Source organism: Anopheles coluzzii, chromosome 3 (genome assembly GCF_943734685.1).
Source record: "Anopheles coluzzii chromosome 3, AcolN3, whole genome shotgun sequence".
Classification (NCBI taxonomy): domain Eukaryota; kingdom Metazoa; phylum Arthropoda; class Insecta; order Diptera; family Culicidae; genus Anopheles; species Anopheles coluzzii.
The window spans coordinates 79,727,269-79,740,466 of record NC_064671.1 but is presented as its reverse complement, the minus strand read 5'-3'; the positions used below and the strand labels follow the sequence as shown (position 1 = coordinate 79,740,466).

The window sequence follows — 13,198 nt, the reverse complement described above, 5'->3', positions numbered from 1 at the left end:
TGCATATATCTAGGCGCTGTACAGAAAACGAGAAACGTTATCTAAAAAATAACGTTTTGAATAATTTCCTACTTTGTATTTATTTGGATTTTATACATCAGATAAAAGTAACAGCTTTGCTCAATGAAATTTAATTCGTAGATGTATGGTCAATCGGAAGTGAAGTTCGTAAAATTGAACAAAAACAACAAAATGTTTAACTGTTTGTTTTTACTTACAAAAATTCAACAATTCCCTAAAATCGTCTACCGTTTCGTTTCACATCATCTATCGTTATTTAATTCACGCCTTTTTACATCAATCTTGCACATTCTTTCACGTTGCAGTTGCAACGATGTAACAGCGTTGCATCAGTTACCATTCGATATCAGCCTGCGCGCCTCGACAAGTAACATTCTCGTGAACAGCGGGAATGCAGTTCTTCCAATTGGATCAGTGTTCCTATCGGACCAATAAAACAAACAAGCCAAGCTCGTTCAACAAAAACAAAATCGGTAAAAAGCTGAGAAAAAATAAAACATAACAACACACCCGAAACGTTGTTGGCAATGATTGTGCCTAGCAGACCAGACTCGTGCGAGAAGAACCCATTCGACCGTAGGACCGAGCGAAAACTGTTGAACGACCAAATATGGCTGAGAAGTCCATTTTCCCAATCACGCTGCAGCTGGAACATCCGTAAAAATGGATGCTAACATGCACATGGCGAATGGTCAAGTGCATGTGCGCGAGAATCATGTGCGAGAACAAGAGCGCAGGAAGGAGTACAAAAAAACAGACACACAACAGCAACGAAACATCATTGATCGGATTCTGGGTTTCGGGAAACTACACGCATGTTCGCTTTGCGCTGACCGTGGCAGTGCAACGAGGAACGTTTATTGGGTGTCGATTTATTTACATGCCGACACAATGCCAGCGGGACAAGTGAAGCTTTGTGCCGGTAAAGCGTTGCCGTTTATCGTTAACTCGAAGCCTTTCAGTGGGAAAACCAGGCACTTTCGATGCCGCTGCTGGGAGCCCAGTACTGGGAGAGTAACGGGAACTGTGTGTGTGGCGAAGCGTAAAAGAAAACACTGAAACAATGAAGCTACCGTTACAAATCTTTTGTGTGGTTCTGTACGTGAGACGATAAAAAAGGCGTAAACAATGCACAATTGTTGAGCAGTTAGTGATGATGATACAACGATGCAAAATTTTATGCAACGGTTTGAATCGATAAACTGTTGCATGAAATGTTTAGACTTTAGACGGTTGTTTATTTATGTTTTATCCTAAAGCAAAATGGAACATTTTGAATTTTGAGCTTGTGATGTCAAAATAGTTTATAAAATAAATTTATATTAAAATGCAAAAATGTAACAATTGCTTTTCTTCAAATTAATATGAACACAATATCGTATAATAATTGCATTTGTTCGATTTAACATTAGTTAAACATTCCCAAATTATTATTCAAATTCAAAATTCATTTTTTAATGTTCTTTTAAGCATAATGGCTTTTATTACATACCTTCCGGCGTACATATTAACTACAAAACGCCTTGAATTATGCTATCTGCGTAGCACAAATACATTATTAAATACTTTGATACTTTCAAAGAAAATCATACATCTTCTTTAGGAATCTAAGTCTTTCAAAACTTTGTCATTTACTCTTCATTTCCTATTCCCCACCATTTTTCGTTTGAAACATCATCTTTCATCATCAGCGCTGCCACGTCCTTAATGTATCGATTTGAAAACAGCGCCCTTTTGCATCGAATAAACTCAAAGGGCTCTCCAACCCTTTGCTGTGCTGTTTGGTCGAAACGACCCTCCCTTACCTTCATTTAATTATTCCGATGCAAATCAAAGCAAAATGAGCCAAACCAATTTAAATCGTGTAATAATTTATCATCAGCACAAGCCCAGATGGAGGGCGTACAGTTGGCTGGGGTTTAGAAAAGGTACGGTGCGCTGCAATCCCTGCCCCATAAATACACTTATGCTGATGATGATGTTGAGCATAATGACGATGATGATAATGATGATGCTGATGACGATGAAACTCCCGCTGCCAGTGGTTTGTTTTGGTAAAAATGAAACGTTTCGACTCTTACAGCGGTACATTTTGGATTTCGTACAATGGCTTTCCCACAAAATGTGCCTCTACAACAATGGTGGCTTTCGCCGTAAATGATAATGCGTGGGCTATTATTATACCACAGGATCTTTCATGCTAACCAGCAACACCATCATCACCGACACCATCCTCCCGAAAGTATGCAAAGTAGGTGCAAAAACAATACCACCGCTAAAAACAAAAAGTGCACATTCGGGGCCACGCGGAAAACACACAGGAACACACCATACATCAACTTTTATTACAGCATTTCGACCGTAAATGACACGTTTTATTGATATAAATTGCAATCGCTGCATGCTTGGCCTCAGGGGAGCGCGCGAAAGCGGGGGGAAAAATGGGATGGTTCGCATACCGAGGGTCCGTACGGCCCCTTTGTGGTGGCGGCGGTGTGTCCAACGTGCCGAGCGAAGGTCCACCGATTATATGCTGCTCTTCTTCCTGCAGCCAGTCCTATTGCCGGTGCGTCATGCCGGACGGAATTGAAACATGATTTATGGGTAACTTTGTTGTGCTTTTGGGGAGGTTTTTTTTTGGTGTCCGTGTTGTCCTATACGTCACACACATTCCTACTGGCGGGTTAGATACAGCCTCAAAAATGCACCCTGTATTTCAATTGCGGCATTATTCATAGGGAAATAGAACGCCAACCATATCTAAAACAATTAGCAATTGAAAATGGCCCCGAAGTTTAAATATTCAAACGTCACGTTCAGCTCACCGTCAGTGTCACTTTCCACCGCTTAGTCGCGCTGATCAATCAATCCACGTTCCACATAACCTCATGTTCCCCCGTCTAAAAGGCTATGAAATATTCAATCGCTACACCGGACGAGGTGTAATTTTAATGACAACAGTTTGTACTTACACATCATACCCACGGTGCTCGCGTTTTGGCGACGGGAGGAAACCTTCACCCATTCCCGCACCCGAAACCGAACATGGTTTAATGTCGAATAAACAACACCGATCAGCTGCTTCAATATCGAACGCGTTCGTCACTTACTGCACTCCCGTACGCCTCGTCGTCGTCGTCGTCGATTGGTAATGGAAACGTCAATTAATGTCATGTTGCGGTGGGCTTCTATCGAGCCGTCTGACGGTGGACAGTTTTCTTTTTTGTTCCTTATTCCGTTGGGTTCACCGTTTGTCCTCACTCAATCTCGGCTGTCAAAATGAGATTTGGTATGTTGCGGGAAGGAAACTGGGCAGGATGTAAGGTGGCGATGGCATGAAACAACATAAATCAATAGCATTCCTTGTGCGATGTGGTATGAATGTGGGTAAAATCCGTGAGAAAGTAATTCATGGTAAATGAAATGTTATTTAATTATTCAAAACACAAAAATCGTATTGAATCAAACAAAACAAACAATAATTTAAAATAATATATATAAAAAGTATCTTTCAAGCTATTTCATAAACAATAAAATCAACAACACGAACAGAAATATAACAAACAAATGAAATACGAAATGTGGATCACTTAAAAATAAATTTGAACAATTCAACGAAGAACACAAAATGAAGGTATAAAATAAGCAATATAAATTAGCAATATAATAAACCATATAAAAAATTAAACAAATAAAAACATATACTAAAGGTAAAACTAATAAATTAAATAAATGATCAACACTGATAGAATAAACCTAAAACCATCAACAAACAAACAATTTCAAGTAAACTAAAATAAAATTTAAAAATGGTTTAAAATATAAACAAAAAACATCCAAAACTATCTAAAAACCATAGTGAGCGGTAAAAAAATGTGAAAGATTTGAAAAATTCACCCACTATCCGTTTCCATTCAAACGATACGATTGAAAAATTGTGTGCATATCTAAGGGTTGAAAAAAATGCACAAAATCAAAGCCAAAGGAAAAACTAAAAATTTCACAGAAGAATTGCAAATTCATTCAACCACCCGTTGTCGTCAGCACGTCATCATACAACCCGGTTGGGTAATGTAACATCTTGTTCCGATCGTTGAACGAAGGAAAATCGGAACCAACACACGACGGCTTCTTGCGGCACGACGGGATCGATGATCGGAAGGAAAACTTTGACATTCGCCACATAAACCATGCATTGACAGAATGCCGGCACAGGAAGGTCCTGTCCCCACTGCCAACCTCCGTCTCGCGCGGGCATTGGCTTTTACATGTTCATCGGTTCCGTTTTCCAAACATCGAAGAAAGAGCTCGGGCACATCGCTTGACACATTAGCACTCTCGGCACGTGAAGCCATCCGCTCCGCTTTTGTGTCGGCTGCTTTTGCCCGGTCGGTGATCCTGCCTTCATCAACTCTTCAAGAAGGGCGTTTTTTTGTGTGTGCCGCTTGCTTTTTTTTCTCACTTTTCTACTCTAAAGATGGCCCCGCAAGTGGCTTTAGATGGAGGAGTGCTTTTGCGGTTGAGCATTTTTCTTCCGCCCCCTGTGTGCACCACTATTGTGTGAAAGTTTTGATAGAAAAAGTTTACGTTCCGTTTCGCCATTTAACGGGCAGCGGGGAAGGTATGTCGTATGCCTTATGTTTGGTTTAGCAGCATACCCGATAATGGCACACATGTGTAGGATCGTGTGGGGAGGGCCTTTATTTAGGTTGGTCGTGTATGTTTTCGTGGAGTTTTGAACCGTTTTTGTGCTTCTTTCATTTTAAGTTTCATTGCCGACGGCAACTTTTCGCGCTTTTAGTGACATTTTTAGTGTTCATTAGGATTTCTTTCTTAAAGGGTTCTGTATTGCTGGCTGATGTTCTAATATTTATATGTTTATCTAGCATACATTCTTGTTTATCTAGCATTCATTCACTCAGCATTCACAAATGCCTGCTGTTTGATTTCAGCTTATTAGCTTGGTGGTTTGATTTCAGCAGAGCTGAAACGCTGTTTAAGATCCTTTCAATGCGTTTGAACGCATTTCAGTAAAATAATGTATTTTCAAGCCATTCTGCTCTACCAGGAATGAAACAATTTAACTCAATTTTAAAGCAGATTTGCTCGAAAAACCGTTTGAAGTTGAAGCATTGTGGCTCGGGCCAGACATACTTCCGGAAACAAAAGCGCCAACAAACTTCACGCCGTTTCGGAACTTTCGGATGCATCGTTTAGCAGCAAACTATTCCAAGCTCATTTCCTTCGACCACCTGTGCACCTGTCTGCTGGCGAGCGCACAATAACTTACCACTTCCGTAAGATTTGGGTCAACCGGCTTACCGAAAATGCCAAACACATTGCGCACCGATAGCCGGAATGGTCCGAAACAAAGCAGCGTAAAGTCAGAGATTGATTGAACTTTCCGCAACAATCCCGGAAGCATTTACCGTGCCCCGTGTAGGAAGCTATCGCTCCGTTTCGGCAGCAGTCTGATTTGGGGCCAACTTTTTCCCCGTCCCCGATCAAGCGCAGATTCCCGGGAGGTTCAGCAAACCCAAATTAGCAGCCCGGCACGGTTTGATCTCGATTCCGAAAGGGGGTTTACCCAACCCCGTCTATTGGTTGGGTTTATGGGAACTTTGGCACGGTAAGAAAACTTTCGCACAACCGATTGAAGGTTACTTTACGGACCCGGCTCGACTTGGTTCGCACTCGCTAGTCGCTGTTGACGGATTTTTCCCACGAGCATCGAATGCGGGCGAGCTGTTTTCCGCGCTGCAATCAAGGGAAAGAGCAAACGTACACACCGGGCAGCTATCGTTAGCCTTTTTTTTGTTCCTTATTTTTGCACCACCTCAAACACTATGCACCAAACTATCGATTGTACGCTTACCTTTCTTTTCCCCCTTTCTTTGTGTGTTTCATTTCAGTGGAAAATCCGATGGGGTGTCGTAACGAAGCTCTCACCAGCTGCAGGTAAGTGTTTCAGTGCATTTTCGGGCGAGCGTCCGAAAGCAGCCGCCAAGTCAATACACTTTTCCTTAAAAGCAGGAAAAGGAACAACTCTTGCCTAACTTTAGGCGAAAATATCGGTCAGTTTATTATCAATCCAGTCTGGGGGAGTGGGGCACGATGGCAAAAGTTAGGCAGGTCATAATAAAGGACGTTCTATGTGCAGTGGAAGCACTCGAATGTGTTATCTGTACCACTGTTTTGTGCTGTGTGTGTGAAGCATAAAGTGGGTCAAACATGCAATCAGAAGTGTTGATCTATTCAGCATGACAGTAGTGGAGATGATAAAAACCATATGTTTGTGTATCAGAGCATGAAGTACAAACATGTCCAAAACATTTCCTGTTCGGTTTTGTTTCTTTTAATTCTTTGCAGTTTTATTATTGTAATGTTTTTTTCCTAAGCAGTATATAGTTTATTTATTCGGTAAACAACAATTAATATTTATATTTATTTATCTACAAAAAGAAAATTCGTTTTATCCAGCAGATTCCTTAATTTTGTCAGGCATTTCAACGTTAAAAATGATTGTTTTTACTTTCTTATGTAAGATGATGCATAAAATAGATCAGCAAATTATACAGTTTGCGTTAAACTATTCAAAGAAGTATTAAAGCATGAGCCTTCGATAGCAAGCGTTTGAATAATTATAAATAAATTATTATAACGGTTGTAGCGCCGGAGAAGTAAGTAAGTAAATATTATAGCTGTACAACAATTTGTTGAATTAAATTAAGTTAACACAAGTTTCAGTGCATTTTCGAACGACGCCGCTGTGAAAGAAGCCATCAGGTCAATACACTTTCCCTTAAAAGCAGGAAAAGGCACAACTATTGCCTAACTTTAGGCGAAAATAGTGAATGATCGCAAACGGTGAAATTAGTTCAGGATTGATCTTTCTCATGATTTATTGATGTTTACAATTAATAAAAGTTTAAAAATACAGTTAACAAGATATCAGCGTTTGAAATTAATCGTAAATGATAACTTATTTTAATATTTCAATTCTACCTCAATAATTTCGTTTAGATACTAATATATTATCACTGAGCATACAAAGCTGGAACAATGTGCTGAAAAGTAACACATCAATAAATCATTAGCTTAAATTGCTTTACTTACGAGTAGATGTTTGCGTCCTTCAATTCAGAAATATTTCATGTAGTTTATTGTTATGGGCGTATTGTGTAACGAATCGTTCTGTACCGCTGAAACAATCGCTTACCTTATGGTAAACATGAAGACGAACGCAGTAAAACTATTATTTACAAGCAACTATTTCTTGAAAATCCTTCGCTAAATTACCACCGTCATGTAACAGCTCCAATTTCCGGCCCGTAGCCCGTACGGGGCAGCCGTCCGTGCCGTAACGTCCGGAAGTAAAAACCGTCTTATTAGCGCATAAACTATTTACCATTGCGTGCGTGGACGATCTCCACCGCCCTTTGCCTCAACATGATCCCATCGATGGTTGATTTTACGTGAACCCCAGCACAACCCCAGTCACAGGCAGTGTGCAATTCTCGCTACATTATAGATGAGTCCGTTTGCTCGTTCACTTTCCTTCGAACTTGATGTGTGCGTGTGTATACGAGTGTGTGTGTGTACGGGATATCAGAACGAAAAGGTGCATTTTCGCAAAATTCAACAATTTCTTAACGCCCACTGCAAATTATGTTGCCCAGCCAGACAGGTCCGAACAGGGTCCATCTGAAGCGGGGAAATCCCTTGTAACGATTTTGCTGCGTACAAGACAGTATCGCGGTTTCGGTTGGCGAAGCTGAGTGAGGCAGTGGTCAAGTGGGCAGTGATTCATTGGATTTTCCATTATTCAGCTGTTTCGAGTGTATCGAAGCACGATCGGCATGTTTCAACCTCGCATCGCTATTGCGTGGAGCTCGCATGGCGCCGTATTTGATCTGGAAATGATGTTGAATTATTATTGATTTATAGCAACAATATGCACCCAAAACTGTTCGGCAGCTGCTGGTACCGTTCTCCCGGCAGCTCTCAAGCCCCTGCGGGTGCCTCTGCGGTTTTCGCCAGCGGTCCGGGGAGTCGATGTTTGGTCGATGGTGAAACTGTCCCGTGAAACTGGGCACCCGGTACCGTTCCGTCTGTCTGCTCGGACGGTCGTGAATAAGTAATGCGACGGTCAGATGGGAGATGGTCCTGCCTTACCGGGTGCGGGTGCGGTAGGTTTGGATTATGCGCTCCGGGATCGGTGACGGTGTGTGTGTGTGTGTGGCTCGTTAAATATTTAGCACCTGAACGAAACGGAGCTGCCCTGGTGGCAGCGAGACTGGCTCGAAACCGCTAATGGAAGATTGCCGAAAATCGGCAATTGACCTAAGCCCCCGCGTGTATCACCTGTGCGGTAGATGCGACGCCAAACCATTAAGAAGGGGGCTCGCTTCGGATGTTGGTAATTATGGAAGATTTATCGATCATGGAGTGCAATCGTTTTTGGTTTAAGAGAAAAAGTGCTTACAAAAAAAAGGAGAAATGTACCATTAATAGCTTACAATAAGACAGGCAAAACAGTGGCCATGGCATTGAGATATCTTTTTGTAATGGGATTCTTTTACGTAATTAGCAAGACTCTAGGAGTTTATTTTATGTTTATTTCTTAGTTTTTTGTACACTTTCCCTAATGCACTTTGCTCAGTATCATGTAGTTGAGGGGTTTAAAGATTTATTTTTTTACAGAAAAATAATAAACTTCTTTTTCAGAGCAATTTTGTTTTTGGATAAATGGCGGTAATTATTGCGAAAAAATATTAAACTTTCAAGTGGGAAACCATAAACAAGCAAATAAAAAATTACAATTTTTGGGGCCTCCTCAAGGCGCACCAAATAAAATCTTTTTTTTTCTTTTTCCGGTTAAAGATATAACTCATATGTACGTATATAATTAGGCAATTATTTATTGTGCAAATCAAATCAAAGGAATTAACTGACAAATATTATTTACCGCCTAAATGTATTTTTACCGCCCAAATATATGCAATTTGTATACCAAATCATTGTATTAAAGAAGTTCAACTAATAAAGAATTAATGATTGCAATACAGATTTATAATAATATATTTAAAATTGTATCAATGATTTATATTGACATGTCACCTTCCAAATATTTTATTTCCAGCGAATTACGTACCAACCTTACAAAGAGAATTACAGCGGCAAGACATAAGCAGGATGTCAAAAATCATCCCAAATTTGTTATCATTTACTTTGCCAGTACAATACTCATTAAAACAACTGCCAAAACAAGTGCCATATTCAACAGTCTCAGGTTTTGCCCCGGCCGGGGTTGCAATTTTGATCCAACTGCTCATCTCACTAAGGATGCAGGATCCCTCTTTATGGCTTTGCCGTTTGCATTAATGCAACGAGCACTTGTCTACCCATATAAATGCAAATAGTCACGTATTTTCGTCTCGTCTTGCTGGTTTAAAAGAGGTAACAAAAAGCAAACAAAAAAGACTGGCGCACATCTGCCCCACCGTCCACCGTTTAGTCATATGTCGACAGTATCGGCTGCAATCGAAAAACAGAACCATAAAAGTAAGCTTGCCAAGCTTGTGGAGAAGATGAATAAAAAAGCTACGGAAGAAGTATTTTACTCACTAACGATTATGTTCTAACCGTGTACGTGGATGAGCGTTGCGAGTAAAACCGTTGCCCTCCCCCGTTGAACTGCCGTTACGCGGAAAACATACACTAGAAACCTCCCATCTTGTACTTATGGCACCCAAGGGAAAGATCATACTTTGCACGTAGCTTCCTTATAGTTATGCAAAGCTTCCCGCGCGGTTGTATATGTGTACGACTGGTGTGCATTAATTTCTTTGCCACTAAGGGAACTTCTCGAACGCTTTCGTTCGTTCACAAGCGACGGCCGCATTGTGCAGAGTGTTTTCCGCCGTACGGAAAGAAAAGTTCACCTTCCAGGCTGTGAGAGCTGCTTCGTTTCTAAAGCCTTCATTTCATCTTGATTTTTCAAAACTGGGTGAACGTAGTCTACTTTCGTGTTTAAGCTAGTCCGGCCATTATGTAGCGATACCAACGAACTTGCTCAGACTACTTTCGGATGGACGAGTCGTGCTCGTATCGCAAGGTGGCTTGCTCAAAGCTTTTGCTAGAGAAACGACTTCGAGCAGCGTTCCTCTTCGGAGGCTATCTTGAGGTGAACCGACCCGGCATGGCTAGAACCTTCCTCATTCCGAAATGAATGGAATTAGCTTCCCTCTTTGCTTCGGTCTGTCGCTTTATTTGCTTTCTAAGGCGAAAGTTCTTGGCCTCGGCCCTGGTACGTACGGTGAACTATTTTCCACCGGATAAGATACCGACCGACACTGAGCAAGCAATCGTATCAGGAGGAAATGGAGAAAGTGTACGCACACGTTCTGGACTCCTGGAAGTGAAAAAGGATACTGCACGCGGGCAGCAACAGCACAGCACGATGCGCAAGAAGGAAATGCGCACAAACGGGTGGAGCGAAGAGAAAGAAATCAGGTTAATGAACAACGGTAGAGAAAAAATCGTGTGTTCTTTTACTATTTTGCTTCCACCTCCATCTTCTGCCACTTCGGTGTTGATGTTGGTTGAGCCGGCTCGACCTCGGGTAAACAGGCCGGGTACAGTATCGGACATAAAGATAGAACCCTGGTGTTTTCAACGCAGCATGCACCTGTTGGGACAGGTTTATGTGTGGTTTGTGTGTTTGTGTTTGTGTGTGTGTGTATGTGTGTGTATGTGTATGAACATGTGTGTGTGTGTGCATGTGTGTGTGTGTGTGTATGTATGTTTGAATGTGTATTGGTGTGTGTGTTTGTTTCACAAGTATGTCGTTTCGTATAGATTTGTTAGTAGTTTTTTGTGTTTTGGGTAAGGTTTTTGATGTAATAAGCAGAACCACCGCCCTCGCGATCAGTGTTTTTTCGATCTATTAACAACTTTACGGTCTTCTTTCGCCGTGGTCTTCTGAGGACGTCCGGTTGACTTGCGCGTTTCGGTTGTCCAAGCGCGTTTCAGTTGTCCAAGCGCGTTTCAGTTGTCCAAGCGCGTTTTGGTTGTCCAAACACATTTCGGATGTCCGAAGCGCGTTTGCGACAAAAGTGCGCGGTCGTTCCATTATAAACTCGATCGTTTTACGCTTAATGCCAGCAGCCGCCAGTCGCTTTATTATATGGCGCTGATCATCGGTACAATGTTTTCCTCGACCCATTGTTACTAACATTGCTTGCTTGGACCGTCAAGAACGCGCTGGTTAAAAAGTTGGACACGGCTGATCCCGTGCTCAGCCTGCGTTCTGCTTCTACACGTGATGAATTACATCGTTGTAGAGCAGCAAAAAAAGCGTATGGATAAAAACTATCAATGAGTAAGCGAGTGAGTGTCTACCCATTTAAATCGAGAACCGAATACTGCCGCGCTCATGAAACAAAACGCCCATTGAAAAGAACAACTGCGCGCCAGCTCAATGCACGCACAAAGTTTAACATGCGCACACAACGTTCAACGCAGAGATGCACGCAGGCATTTCTGTGGCGTGCACTGGAGAAACACCTGTAAGGGAATGCCGAGTTCATTGCTGTTGTGCGCGTGTCCATTTCACATCGCTGCGCATGCACATTCATCAACCAGCACACCTGCGGTTTCTTCCGAGGAACAAGCGCTGCTGTCGATGCAAACTTTAGCTTTTATCTCAGTGCAAACGCACGCTGTCTCACATGATAACACACATTATCAGAATACTTTCCATGCAATATGAAACCATAGCAAGCTACGTTTTTCAGACACAAACCCGCGCACTTGCAAATACACATTAAAAAGCACACTCTCTTTCTACAACACACACACACACACAAACACACACACACAAACACACACACACAAACACACAAACACACACACACACACACACACACACACACACACACACACACACACACACACACACACACACACACACACACACACACACACACACACACACACACACACACACACACACACACACACACACACACACACACACACACACACACACACACACACACACACACACACACACACACACACACATACACACACACAAACACAAGTAACGTGGTAAAACAAGTGCAAGGTGCGTTGAACACCAGGGTTCTATCTTTATGTCCGATACTGTATTAGATTGCATTAGCTAAATTGTGGTCCGACTTTTATCGACGCTTGCAATACAGCCTTTTTACCTTGCGACTCGTTTTTGGACCACATTCAGGAACTTTCTGGGCGGTTGAGCTTGAAATAAGGAAGGTTAATTGAAGGTGTTTGTTTGTGGGAAGAAAATGTAAAAAAACATGTACATCTGGGTTCCTGAATGTATTCCAGCAAGCATTGAAGTGTCGTTAAAAATTCATTTTTATTACAAAATGATGAGCCAATAACTTTCTTTCATTAGGTACGTGTTATTTTCTGGTAGTTTTGTTCTTCTATCATCATTTGTTACTAGTTTTAGTTGTTAAATATATCATTTTTATTTAAAATATGTTTCGTTTAATTCTTTTACTCATATTTTATTTCGATGATCATCAAGCAATTTAGTAAATCATTGGATTCAAATGAAATTATTTAGAAGAACGTAAATTAATACTTAAAATTATATTTTTATAAAGTTTATGTTTTATTTTATATTTAAAAATATTCAAAATAGTTTTAAAGTAAATGCAATCCATTCATAAATCAATCGTTATTCAGCTCAAATTTAAGTTGGTTGCGTCCTGTAAATCATTATTTTATCTTTCAAGGGCTCCATAAACTATATGAATGAAATGTATGAAAGATGAATTATAATGCAAATTATAATTAATTATCGCATGTTTTTTTCATATTCCGTTCCACAACGTTGTCTTCTGTATGCATTTTTTGCAGTCATTAAATTGTCTTTAGCCCAGTGCAACAGAGACACACAAAAAAACGCTCCATAGTTTGCTCTTTTTTATGCACTGGCTCACCCAAGTACAGTCCATTTGTCTATGCGGCACTGTTTATTATTAATTGAGTCGGCCGGAGATACTAATCTATCGATTTTCACATAAATTTTCCCACAATAGCACCCGGAGCGTAGCCCGCCTGCCCCACTGTTGCAGACAGTGGGGCGAACAAAGTGAAACAAAACAACGACAAAAAAACA

At 41.1% G+C, this 13,198-nt stretch overlaps 1 protein-coding gene across 1 annotated transcript in view; it reads left to right on the top strand.

Annotated features, from left to right (window-relative positions):
* Window positions 1–13,198, top strand: part of LOC120955139 (uncharacterized) — a 438,811-nt gene that overhangs the window by 72,828 nt on the left and 352,785 nt on the right. Inside the window, exon 4 of the mRNA XM_040375674.2 lies at window positions 5,934–5,979. Within this exon, the coding sequence (XP_040231608.2) occupies window positions 5,934–5,979 (46 nt within the window). The remainder of the gene's footprint in view (window positions 1–5,933; window positions 5,980–13,198) is intronic.